General features: G+C 34.7%; 1 protein-coding gene across 4 annotated transcripts in view; it reads left to right on the plus strand.

The window, feature by feature from the left end:
- PIK3C2G (phosphatidylinositol-4-phosphate 3-kinase catalytic subunit type 2 gamma) overlaps positions 1 to 14,292 on the plus strand; it is a 266,594-nt gene that overhangs the window by 116,024 nt on the left and 136,278 nt on the right. For all 4 annotated transcript variants that reach the window (XR_006721857.2, XM_010946489.3, XM_045510287.2 and 1 more), the window contains exons 17-18: positions 469 to 562; positions 3,691 to 3,785. Coding sequence is in view for 3 of the 4 variants with exons in the window: in XM_010946489.3 (XP_010944791.2) it covers positions 469 to 562; positions 3,691 to 3,785 (189 nt within the window). In the remaining variant the exon portion in view is untranslated. The remainder of the gene's footprint in view (positions 1 to 468; positions 563 to 3,690; positions 3,786 to 14,292) is intronic.

The raw sequence follows: 14,292 nt of genomic DNA on the forward strand, positions 1-14,292 counted from the left end.
GTAAGATACTTCAGATTTATGGTTTTCATTATCATATGGCCAAAATTCATTTAAATATATTATATCCCATTTTTAATCATATAAGCCATCATATCTCTAGCTAGTTGTAATTTACTTAACAAATACATGGCTAAATAGTAAGCAAAGCTATTCATACTATTTTGGAAGATATTTTAGATATCCTACAATTCACATTTTATAGGCTGGAAAGCTGGCAGGGATCTGAGTTAAACCCACATTTCCAAAATCTAGTCAAAAGAACTTTCTACTGCAGTCTACAGGAGAGTACAGAATATGAAAAAAGAATTATTATTTGGTGCTAATGATCATCTTTGTGAGATTTTTTTTTTAATCTAATGCATTGGGGGTGGAATTAATTCTGTGTTTTCTTGATATTTCTCATGTTTTATTTTAAACTATTAACAGCTTAATATATATATATATATATATATATTTACTTTGTATTAGTTTTCCAGATCAAGAAATTCGTGAAGTGGCCGTTCAACAATTAGACAGCCTCTTGAATGATGAACTACTGGAGTATCTCCCACAGCTGGTTCAGGTAAGAACAGCAGAGTTGCCAAGGGATTCCAGCGTTTTAACCAATAATTCTCTGAAACAGCTCCCAGTGAATCAAGAGTAGACTCCATAAAAGAGGTAATTGCACTTCTGCCAGCCAAGGGGCTTAATTATAGCTCATGTGTCAGCGTGGATACCACAGATATTCTGTACTAAAATTGGTACAGTTACAAAAAAGATATATTAACACCAAAAAGGAAAATTTTTAAAAAATGGCTCACTTATAAATTAGAACAGGGGAAAAATAGAATGCTTGTGATGAAATATTTGTATCTGACTGTATATGTAAAACAATACAAAATTAATCAAGTAAATGTTACATAGAAAATATTCATTTACTAGGCATCTCCTCATAATATCTTTCTTACCTCTTCCATATTCTAATATTAATTATAAATCTTACAAAAGCAGTTTCCAATAACCAAATTCTGCTGCCAGATAGTACAGTTTTATGACAACATCAAATATCACAATATTGGAGTAATTTTGGAATATAATATAAATTTATCTAGAAATATAATCAAAGACTGATTTAGTCTGAAGATGCTAAAATACAAATAATTACACATTTTACAAATGGCCACATATATGATGGAATATCCAAAATACACAACAATAATTTTTTCTCCAAGTTAAAAATATTGTATACTGTATACTGAATACAAAGAGGTCTAAAACAGTGGTCTTTATGTTTTTCTTTTGTTTCATTTTTGACTCACGTGTTTTCTTATCTGAAAGGTCAGGTTGTAGTTACAAGCTATTCTAAATGCCAGGTGCCTCAGGTTTTGAATTTAAGACAGGAAACCCCGACATTGGTGTGGGGAACCTCTATTCATAGACTTGAGTATCATTTTACTTTTCAAACAGAATATGCACTTCTCTGAAGGCCTCCTGAAGAGAGCGCTGTTTTAGAAATACATGTGCCATAAAGTTCCTTCCGCCGCTCCTTGTAGTTACGGCTTCCCTAGCCTTGCCGTCGCTACACTTGATATTGTAGTGAAAATAAAGATGAATCCAGCTCGTGGGAACACTGTTCGTCTCATGCCTCATGAGTGTGGACAACATCTAATATCTAACCCAGCTGAAATAAGTAAATTTTTTAAATGTTTATATAGATTAACTCCACTTGAAAGCCCCAGTTATGAATCAGTGACACTTGGCATGAGGATGTCACTGAGGGCCATATACCTATGCAAATATGCAAATTTGCAAGACAAGGTGCACACAGAATCCAGTATAGCAAATACACAGAGGTAAAGATAGGTAAAGTTGCAACTATTCCCTAATTAAAAATGAAGATTATAAAATCATGTGAGGTGTAAAGAAATGTATAATGTGACTGGAAAATAAAAATTGGGAAGAATTTTCAAAGCACTCATTATGGAGTTTGCCCTTAAACTTCCACACTCTCCCCTGATCTTAAAACTTATCAAGACCAAAAAAAAAAAAAAACTTACCAAGATATAAAAAATCCTACACTGCTGATTATTTTCTGGAATCATGTTATCTTGTTATGTATTATTTTGTTAGAATTATGCAGGCTATTTTAAGCAATCAGAAGGGACTTTAAGACCGTAATGAAAACGGAAGATATGGTTCACACCTAGGAATCAAATAAGACACAGACCCAGCGGTTACTGCAAAGCACAGGCCATAACCATACAGGTAGGTTTCAAGAAGAGAGTTCAGAATAATGCAGTATGCACCAGAAATATTGCCTGCTTTCTAGATGGTGAGTCAGGATGTAGAGGGAAATTGTAGCAGTAGACAGAGCGATGCAGGGAGTTTAGAAGCACGGGAGGCAGTTCAAGATCAGTAGTTAAGTAGATGGGTTCAAGAAGAAATCATGGGGAAATCTAAAAAGAAAGCTAAAAGACAAGCATGGAAATAAATTCTGAGACATCTCTTTTGCTCATTTGCTCATAGGATATGTTCACTATTAGGTCATAAACAGAATCCATGATTGAGTCAGTCCAGTGTTAACAAGTAAATGAAAGAAAACCATGGCTGCCCTTTAAGACAACGCACAGTATGGTCTTTATACACTCAGACAGCATCGAGAGTTCATGCACATTTGCTGAAATCATCTTTGACATTCTCACACCTTGGGAATTCATAACTATTCCCATCCTCAAAGAGGGTTAGCATCCTGGGGTGTTTCTTCAGGTGTGTGTTGAATGAATGTTGTAACCACTTTTTCCTGCTGTCTGTATTGTGGTATAAAACCTGGTTTAAACTCTGTGTGTGTGTGTGTAAGTGTTTGTGTGTGTGTGTGTGTGTGTGTGTGTGTGTGTGTGTGTGTGATTTAAATGGCTTGCTGGGCAACAAACAGTAGAGGCTTTGCTTCTCAAGCAGGAATGAGTGCTTTTAGAAAGATAGGAAGAAAACTTGGTTTTCATTTTCACAACCTATTCAGATTCCTGAGATGATGGTGGCGGCCCACATACTGTCTGCTGATGGTAAATCCCTACAGAATGCAGATGATAGTCTGAATTAGGTCCCTGAGGATATCAAGGGTTGCTCTTGCTGTCTGTGTTTTCCATCAGGTTGGGTAACCTGGAAAACTTTAGAAAGTTGTTCACAGTGGAGATGAAGGAATGGGAGATTTGGGAATGGGTGGGTTATGGTGGCTACAGTCAGCTTTGAAACCTGTAGGGTAAGCTTCAAAGTCTGCAGGTTAATACTCAGTTGGTGATTTTAGTGAAGACTTTGAGTGTGTATTAATTTCATCTCCAAAACAGGAGAAACATCTGTTGCTTAATGATACCATTTTTATGTCCAAAACACTGTTCTTGATATTTTTGTGTGTGCCAGGATTCTCCTCCTAGGCATGATAATCTCCACCAGTCACCTGCCCTTATTTATTATCCTGTGATACTAAAGCAGAATTAAGGAAAGGAAACCGACTACACAAACCCAGATTGTGTGATGTGTGTATGCTCTGTGAGTTACACACCAGCTAATAAAGCTATCAAATATAATATTAAGATTTGATGAAATGTTTATGCTGTTTTCCTGGCCTTTGTGCAAGCCATGTAAATCTCTCTGTATTCTGCTATAATGCTCTTACCGAGGAAAAGAAGAGCAAAGTGATTGTATCTCTTGTTTCAGGCTGTCAAGTTTGAATGGAACCTTGAAAGTCCTCTAGTGCAACTCCTGTTACACCGCTCATTGCAAAGCATCCAGATTGCCCATCGTCTTTACTGGTAAGATTAACCAAAATAGGTTAAGATGTCTTTTTTATTGTCAACTTCTCTGTGCAGCAGCTTTCCTTTGTAATAGGTATAAACTTTCACTTGAAATTCAGCCAAATTCGAGTCTTTGTCAAGGTTATTTTTATTTATCTGTGTAATTTAACTGTCATCATCTTCAAAATCTTCCTTTTGTACAGTTGTTACTCTGTAAATCCAACCAGAATTTTAAATCTGGATGGTACCTCTCCTGTAGCTTTAAACCACAAGTGCTATGTGTGGGTATATCTACTCATTGAAGATTTCAGTATAAAATCTAGTTATAAGACTGTGTATGTTTTGGAAGAACATATGCTTTAAAAGTAATGTCTGTACGATATTAGTTATAAACAGTGGAATCTAACGGCCAATATATGCTCTTTAATTTGAAAATTCCTAGAGCACTAAACTTTTCCCAAAGCATAAATTTCAAATATTATTAGTGGAGAAGTAAGCCTTACTTAAGAGGTATCAGAATTTCTCCCATAACCACCTACTCTTGATCCATTTGAGCATGAAATTCTTTGGATGCTGTTCTCCCTACTTTTATTACTAGCATTGTAAATTCCCACAAAATGTTAGCAATTACAAGTGTCGGTGACCTAAGGATGAAATTGGATCTACCTTTTGTCCACGTGTATTTTGTATAACAAGCATCTTTACTGGCTTCAACTGCTAGTGAAGAACTTCAATTAATAGAAAAAGAAGAAAGTCAGTGTCATTTTTCAGTATCATGTTTTTTTGCTTCAAGAAACATGACTCATATTGATATCACTCTTATGAAAATGACTCAAAGATTTCCTAGCAAAGCAGAGATATAAGGAATTGTCAGGCACTGAGGTTTGGTTTGATGCTCATTTTCATTTTAAAAGCCTGATACAGAAACCGGAACGTTTTCCTCTAGTATGTCAGCATAATGAGGCATCAGATCCACTGGCCAGCAGTGGGCCCTTCACTGAATAGACCCTCTCATCAGGCTCTGAATGAAGCCTTATTCCCTTCTGTTTTTCAGTCAGCTACTTTGGTGCTAAGGGAAATTAAGTGGGTACACTGGTAGTGTTTCACTTTCACATTAAACCTAGAACTCCATTAAACTCAATGTTTATTTCCCTTAAACCTTCACTGTTTTTTTTCACTTTTTACTTATTTTAACATGTGTTTATTAAAATGAAATCATATTAAAAAGTAACATGACCAAGATAACAATCTTGATGAAAATATTTGAACCAAAATATAATATAAAATATGTAAAGTAAAAAAGCATTTAAAAGATACTTTTAAAAAGGCATTTTAAAAAATAGCATAAAATATTAAGAACTTATTCTAGTACATTGATTGTTATACTAGTGCCACCTTAGAAAGTTCTTCATCTTCTAAAATGGTGTGAAAAGTTGAGTCATCTGTTAGGCAGCAATGAATACAAACACAGCTGTAAATCAATGTCATACTTGCAAGTTCGTAATAAATACAATTATGTCACTGTTTCCAAAGAAGTTGGGAGGAAAGACTTTCTAAGTATAACCCTCACCCTTAAGAAAAAGAGAAAAACCAATAGCAAAGCCCGTTTCTAACTCTCACTGATTTAAGAAGAGAGTGAGATAGAAGGACTAGAAAAGAATATGAGTTATATAGGGACTGCTGGTTTCTGAATGCTTAATGTAAAAAATGGAAAAGGAAGACAGGAAGGGAAATTTTAATATAATACCCACATCATTTTAAAACTTAAATGAAAATTAAGAATCAGACAAAATGTGCTAAGCATCAAAGAACATGACATATGTTTAAAATACATCTTGGGGTTAAAAAATTAGCTGGTGCCTAGCATCATTTTTAGGGAACATTTGAGAATAGAACGTTGACTTCAAACTTTAAAGATGCAGCTCAGACCCCATGTGACAGGCTTTAAAAAATTCTAATGTATCTTTCCTTAAAAAACAAAACAACGACAACAAAAACTGATGCCCTACAGACATTAAAATGAAAAGGTAGAGCTCCATCAGCCATAAGTTTAATGATTTTTTTTTCACTTGGATGAGCTCCTGTTTTCTCAGATTCAGCATATTCAACGCTGAACTCAACAACTTGCCCTACTCACCCAGGTCTCAAAGGCTTTTCTGGATCTTCACTGCTTCTCACCAATATGCCTAGTTGTTTACCAAGCCCCATAATCCTATACGCCCTAAATAGCTCTACCCCATCCACTGCGTCCACCTGCCACTGCCACTGATCAGAAAGTTACCTCATCAGATACTGAATTATGAATAAATAGGCTTGAACAGAAGCCATCTTGACTGCTTGCCATCACTGTGGGTAGCCTTCTTGAAAAGAGAAATGGACTTGGACTTACTGCAAGTCTCCTCCATTGGAAGGGTGATTTGAGTAGCCCCTATTCTTCATGGAAAGGGAGTTAAGAATAAGCTTTGGATTTGGAAGGTTTAAAAGCTTTCAATCCCAGTTTGCACCCTAAAAGGTGACTGTAAAAGGGTACTGTAGCATCTAGAGTTCACACCTAGGAGGCCCCTGCCACAAGGCAGAGAGGCAGGGCTGGCCATCAAGTAAATGAAAAAGCCTAAATTGTGCTCCCATTCTGTCAGAGTTAAATACCGATAAAGGCATACAAATGAGTACACAAAGGAGATGAATGCTCTCTCGGCTTTGATGTCTGAAACACTCCCTGAAGTGACAGTAAAGAGCTGTACTTTAGGGAGTTACTGTTGTGTAACAGAGCACACGTGATACAGAATCAATAGGAGGTTTTAGAGCCTCAATCCTTCACCTGCTAGAATCATTATATTGCTACTAATTCACCTTTTTACCTTTACGATGTAATAAATAATAAAATATTGCTTCTCTTTTTGTAAGGGGAAGATGTGTCTTGCTGTCATTTACTATTGATCTGTTATAATCATCTTTCACCCTGTCATTCTCAGAAAAGTATACACCAGATAAAATCCCTTACTATAAGCAATTCACTAAGCTAACAGTAGCTTTTCTCTACTCCAAGCAAAAAAGTGACAGATGTAAGAAAGTTTACATTTTACATAATAATTTGTAAAATTTATTAGCACCCTTTTCTAATTAAGGCATAATATAGAAACAAATGTTTTGTCTATTTTATTTCTATTTTATGTGATAAAGGTTATATGTAGCTCCATTAATAGTTTTTTTTTAAAAAACAATACAATTTTTAAGTATTTTCTAATATCATTTAAGTCTTATTACTCTTATTAAACACATTTGAAAATAGAATCTGATGCAAAGTTCTACCACAGATCAATGCAAAAACCAGGAACAGAGCTCCACCTTAAATTTAGTATTTTCCCTTTAAATTCTTCTATTTTGTTTTTAAAAAAAAATGGAGAGTTATAAAAATGAATGTTTTGTGTATACATGCTGACCCCAAATGTTGGAACTCAGACATCTGGTCTTTGGGAACTAAACTTTCTAATCCAGTCTCTAGCAGTTTTTCATTATAATAGCCACATGCAGTTACATCACTGCTTCCTTAGATAGTAATCTGGTTTCCTTATAATAATATCATCCCCTCTCTGTCATAGTTTATGCCAGAGGTTTGGGTTAAGTCCTTGAAAAACAGAATTATACTGCTTAATTTTCGTTGTTTCTCAATCAGACGAGTAGTTTTGCACTACTCGACAAAAAATAAGATCAACAAAAAGGCATTCTGCTTAGAAATCATCTTTGTCTTTTAGACGAATATTAGAGTATGACTTCCAAAATGAACAGACTAACGTATATTCATACAGTTAGAGGACTTGGGAGTCACCTGGAACCTTAAGAATCATCTGCTGTGATACTTTTTTTACCCCCAGAAAGAGATTTCAGCAAGTTAAGTGATTCATCCAATGACAGTCATCTAGCTCATTAAAAAAAAACGGAGATAAAAATCTTTTTTTTCATACCTCATGCCCAATTCAGGTCTCTTCCCAGTTCGACGTCTACTTCTGAAAAAACAACTTCAGCGTAAGGAATTCATAAAATGTTTATTTTTTCTATCAGTAATTAGGAACTTGTTCGAGTACTGAAGAGAGGCCTTCCCTTAACTTGAAAGCAGAACTGAACAGAAAACAATATCCCAAATTGAGACCTTTATGTCTAATAGCTCAAAATTTCACCATTAAGTGTTGGTGTGACCCACAAGTGCCGTCAATTATAATATTAATTAACAGGCATATACCAAAAAGTTTGTATATTTGAGGGAGTTTTGAAGGAAACAATAGGTTATTCCCAGAATCTTTTCCTTTGTAGTTTCTGATTCATATTTAAAACACTAAATTTGCTCTCTTAGTGTTACTTGTCGAATGAATTTTTTTAATTTTCATTTTTATTGAAGTATAATTGACTTACAATGTTTCAGGTATACAGCAAAGTGATTCAGGTATACATATGTGTGTGTGTATATATACACAGACACATATACATATATATATATTCTTTTTCAGATTCTTTTCCATTATAGGTTATTACAAGATATTGAATATGGTTCCCTGTGCTATACAGTAGGTCCTTGTTTATTTTATATAAAATTGTGTGTATCTTTTAATCCCAAATTCCAAATTTGTCCCTCCTCCCCCGTTCCCCTTTGGTAACCATAAATTTGTTTTCACTTGTTGAGTAAGTTTTAAAAACTAATCATGCCACACATGTTTGTACTGCCTACAAGTTCGCCTATGTTGACTACTGTACTTAAAACAGCAGGCAATCAGAACAAACCGTATTACACTAAATGTGTAGACTTGGCCATTGGTATTCTGATCATCACTTTTGCTCCTTTTAGAAAATAGACCTCTGAAATTGGGGGAATGACTAACAGACTTGTAGGAAAATATGGTAGTCTGGAATAAAAGTTTTTGAAGAGCTATCTGGTGTTTACACTGACTGGGTCCACAGTGTGAGGTCCTTTTACTTAAAACCCTGATTGAAAATGCAAGGCTATAGCTAGTGATTTGACAAGAAGAGTTTTAGGGTAGACTTTGCCAAGCAGCCAGTTACTATCTTTTAAAATATAATTTTCTGCATTGAGACTCTCTCTGAGCTTTGGGCAATCATTGAACAATTTCCAATTTTTTCTGACTCCTATAGTCTCCAGTTTTTGGGTTTTTTTTTTTTTATTGTTTTTCTGGACTGTGAAGATTCTCAGTTCTTTTGTTTTGTATCAGTTGCTGAATAAGTTATTTATTTTCAGGTCCTATTTTGCTTTCTATCTTTGCTCATCAAAAGATCACCCTGAAAGGTTGAATGGAGATTTTTCTTACTTTTCTTCTAACTCAATTTTCTATTTCATTTGTATGCAATTATTATAGTTACAACAGAAAGACAGTTAATTTATTTTTCTTGTCAAAAGAACTTCGTATGTGTTGCTTTTATTTGCAACAAAATCCAGACTTCGATATTTTGATCAAATATTTGTCGTGTTTCTTAACTTAGAATTCTTGTCCTTGCTTTGGCATGTATGATTCATTTTTGACCAAAGATGAGTGAACAGCTTGCACAAATAGTATTTGTCTTCAGATCTGACAGTCTGTCTGATGCACTAACCACTTTTGACAGAATGTCAAATAATTGGTGTATCTTGCTTGAGTTTAGTAATCTGAAATTGTTAAAGGGAGGAATCCCAATGTATATATCACTTTCCTTTTTAAATCAGGTACTGTGTACATCCGTCTCCTAAGGTGCTGTAATTTATGTCATTAATTTACCAAAATAATGGAACTTTTATTATTTTCTAGCAAGTAAAATTTACCATCACTTTTAGAGAGGCTACTGCTCAATAAACTGTTGACATAAATTGATTGATGACTCTGAAAATATCACAAGACTCCATCCAGAGCTTCAGTTAGCGTATGCTGTGGGGGCAGCTGCACTAGTAGACCAGCAGACCAGTGAACAGGGACAGGAATGTGTGTGAGTACACTGAGGGAAGGGAGTGTTATGTCAGTCATAGACTCCTTCCTTCATCTATCTGTTCTCCAAGTTTTTATTGAGTGCCTATTATACATAGCTTATAGCTGTTTTGTGAAAGGGTTAGAAAATATAAACAAATTGGTTTTTTTAAGCCCACCTACCTATTTCAGGCGGTTACTACAGATGCTAGAGTTTGTTTTCAATTCTGTTGTCTCAACAAATTAAGTATAAACATTTCATTCAGTGACTTTGAAGTCCTCTTTGATTGGATTATAAATCCAAATTCAGTGTATTCATTCACAATTATTTATTCTTGGAAATAGTTGTGTCAAGTGTCCAGAGAACTCCCTGCCGGGAGGGACTTTATGAACTGAATTGTTAATAAGTTGGTGACTTGGATAATCTTCTGGAGTATTTCACTATCCTTTCTCTGCTATAAAGACTGGAATGCTAAGGTTTATCAGCTGTAGCATGGCTCTGACTTGAAGAGTATTTCTAAAAATCCTAACTGTTTTCAATACTCTTTCTTGTCATGACAACACTGCTTTCTGGTAGACAGCATGATTAATGCTAGAGAATATGCTGGTTACTTCAAATATTATTCCACTAATTCAAACAACTCTATTATCTCCATTTTTCAGATTAAAAAATAGTACTCAGAAAGGCTAAATATGCAAAGCTAATAGGAAGAAGACCCAGAATTTGACCCTGTGCCTCATCCACTGTGACCTGCCACTTCACTTAAATATTATCAAAGATATAACAATAACAGTAAAAGGTAGAGTAATGTAATAGTAGGAGAACAAGATTTGGAAGAAAACATAGTTGAATAGAAATTCCATCTTAGGTCTAAACTAGCTGGATGGTCATCGAAAAATTACTTAACTTACCTGATCTTTTTCATCATCTGTAAAAGAAATATAATTATGCCTAACAGTTGTTAAAATTAATTGAGATCATATATATCATGATCCTTAATATATATTTAGTACATCCAAAGGATGTATTTTTTGAATCATTTAGAAAACATAATTCATTTAGAAACATAAAATTCCAGCCCCAAAGGTTATATCACTAATTAATAATTGCATTGAATTTGGATCTTGGTTTATTGACATTTGACCCGCACTCTTACCATTGTTCTTTCTTTGTTTTTTTCCCCAATTCAAATTTATGCTTAGAGTTTAATAATAGAATTTGAAATGGGTGGAAGTGGGAGGAGAAAAATCACTGTGTAAACATATTAGTTTACAGACCTATTGAGAAAAGTATCTTGAAACATCTTAAGTGTCAGAAAAAGTTGGAATATGTGCATCATTTAGTTTCAGAGAAACTTAACAGAGAAAGGAATCTAGCAACACTCACAGATTGCCTGTTGGTACATGTTTTTACACTTGAACAGCCAACATCTATATCACTCACATCACTCAACTGCCTGCCAGCGCAATTCAGAAGATGTGAGTAACAATTTTCATCAGTCCTTTGGTTATTTTAACGGGTTATGATTGTGAAATGCAAATGTAAAATTGTACTCACTCAGGAAGTTGGGAACTTCGAAGGCAAAGAACTAAAGAACTCCTTACAACAGCAAGAAAATGGGTCATTAAAGCATTGTTGAACTTACCACACTAGAAAGCATCGTAGACTATCCAAGAAGAGATGGGAAATCACTGAAATATGTCATGGAATGGGAAGAAAATGTGATTGGTGGTTTTCATGGACTTTTTCGTTACTTAGTCAGATTTTTAAATCCTGAATGACTTACTCATTTGGTATAAAGTGTTATGGTAAACCTTATTGCTGAGCATGTGACCAAAATGAGATAATTTGTTCTCGAAGTAAAATAATACCATTTATGCAGGCTTCACCTTCAGAGTCATAGTTGGCAATTCCTTCCAAGTTGACAATTGGTTAATGACAAGTGAAGATGGAATATTTCTCTTTCCTTTACCCAAGAGTCTTAGCAATTACTGTCCTGAAGAAATTATTTTTTATTTCTGTACATACATTAAAGTTAGGTCCACTGGTGCTCCAATTTGGGTGACACTGTACCCATCATTTGTGTTTTATATTGAAGCAACTGGTGATCTCTGATCTGACACATCGAGCTTTTTTGGTCTTGGGCAATTGACTTAAAATTTCTGAGCCTCCATTTCCTCACATGCAAAGCAAGAATAAAATACTTACCAAAAGTACCTAGCACAGGCCCTGACACCTTTAATTAATAAATATGTGTTGAATAAATCAATAATTGAAAGAACTGAGATTTTTTTCCTGAAGGTGAAATGATGTAAAGTTATGCAATACGCCTTGTGTAGCTCCTACCTTAATATTTCTTCTTCTGTTTTCCCTTCTTTCCCTTTCTTCTTTTTATTTTTTAATCAAATGATGCTACTTCATTTGTTGGAAGATAGCACTCCCCAACTGAAGTATTTTATCAGATGGGGGGCATACATCTGTAACTTCATGGTCTAATTCATACACATTTCATCTAAGTGTAAATGGGAAAACTATGTACATGGGAAAACTTCTGGGACACCGTTCTTAATGTTTCTCACCATCCCACATCTTACCACCATTCTGGATGGTTTCATTTCTAAATGGATGATTTAGCTAAAAAGCCTGAGCCTCAAGAGCCTTTGACATCCCTTTTCACTAATAAAATTTAGCACCTTCACACTTCAGTAACTCCATCCCATGCTACATATTAAAGCTTGTCATCACTAGGAATGGCTCCTCATCTGAAGTTTTAAACTCAGAGATCTAATGTATTAATTGCCCTTTTCACATTTTGACTTTACTGTGCGTTCTAAACCTGGAGTTCAGTGCCACTTGAAACTCCAGATTCCTGACCTCTGCCTGTTCTGCAGGCTCGTCCAGCTACTCATAGTCTGACTTGCTTTCCTGTCAGTTTTGCTAGCCACTCATTTCTGTATCTGGTTTAATTTCCTCCATCTTCCTCTGTATCTAACAAGTCACTTAAAAAATGTCTCATGAATCAGTGCTCTTCTCTCTATCTCTACCAAACCCTTAGTTTAGGATATCATTTCCTTTCTAGTAGTTCTATTATTTATTGTTTCATCTACCCAATTCCATCATTCTTCACCATCTAGAAGATAAAGATTAAATTCATTGATTCTAACCATATATAATGGCCTGCAAAATAAATTTTATTTTCTTATCAATATCAGGAGAACTTGTGCTTCTCCAAAGCAACCAGTTTGTTTTTAACACGTGAGAATGTTGGCTCTCTTAACTCCTAGAATAATAGTTTATAGTTTATTATCTACATCACTATATCTGGATGCAAAACCTGGTTCTACTATTTGCTAGGTGTCTGACTTCTAGCAAGGTACTTAACTTTTATGAGACCAGCTTTTCTCAGGTGTCAAAATTGAGAATAACAGTATTTAATTTCAGAGGGTTGTTGTGAGAATTAAGGTAATACGATCAGATTTGAGATAGCAGAGTTGGAAAGCCTTGTGATGCAGAGAATCCCACCAGCTGTCAGGCTCGTATCTGTAAGAACTGTAATCCTATCCTATAGAAAGACTTACTTATTAAATAGATGCTTATTAAGCAAGTTCCACGAGTTAAGTCATGTTGTAGCCTTCAGGGATACAGCAACAGATGAAACAGACAAAAATCCCTGCCCTTCCTTATGCAGCATTTAAGAGAAATAAAATACATACTTATAAGATGTAGATATGAGCTAGGGAGAAAAATGAAGCAATCAGGAGATATAAGGAATGTGAAAGTCAGGGGGTTGCAATTTAAAGATGCAGTAACAAGGAAAGGACTTACTTAAAAGTATTTGGTATTTGGAAAAAGACCTCAATGAAGTACAAAATGATTATCTAAGTACCTAAAAGAAGATGTAGTAGAATGCCAATTGTCAGTCTGAAAAATTATGTAATTTCTAATGTGAATCTAAGGAACAGGGGTTGAAAGACTCTTTTATTTGGAAGCTATCGACCTAGAAATTACAAAATAAGACTCAACCGGTCAGCATTCTACCCAAAAACCACTCTGGTGGTTAGGAAACCTTACCATGCTGAGAAAGCAGTACAAAACTTGCTGTATTTTTAAAGCAGTTATTCCGATTGTTTCAAATAACAGGTTTGCTTCTTTCATGACAAAGCATTTTAACTTTTTGTTATTAAAATGTTCAAACATTTATAAAAATAGAGAAAACAGTACCATAACCACACCCCCACACACATATACCATCACCAAGCTTCTAAAATGATCAAGATTTTGGCACATCATTTAATTCTTAGATTTGTAATTAGATATATAAATATTTGAAATAATTAAATTGTAATAATTATTATATGTGTATGCATGCCATTTTAATTTTTTAATGCTTAAGAGAATGTGACCTTTAGAGTAACAGATTAGTCAAGTCAGCAAATAGGCTTGTATCTTTAATTTGAAATGGTACTGTATAAATAATATGAGATATTTGGGTAAACAGTACACTGCATTTATAATATTATGTGCAAGATATATTAGGAAAATTCCCTCTATCAAGACAGATTACTGAGCTATTCAAAAAGAA

This window comes from Camelus bactrianus, chromosome 34, assembly GCF_048773025.1.
Source record: "Camelus bactrianus isolate YW-2024 breed Bactrian camel chromosome 34, ASM4877302v1, whole genome shotgun sequence".
NCBI lineage: Eukaryota > Metazoa > Chordata > Mammalia > Artiodactyla > Camelidae > Camelus > Camelus bactrianus.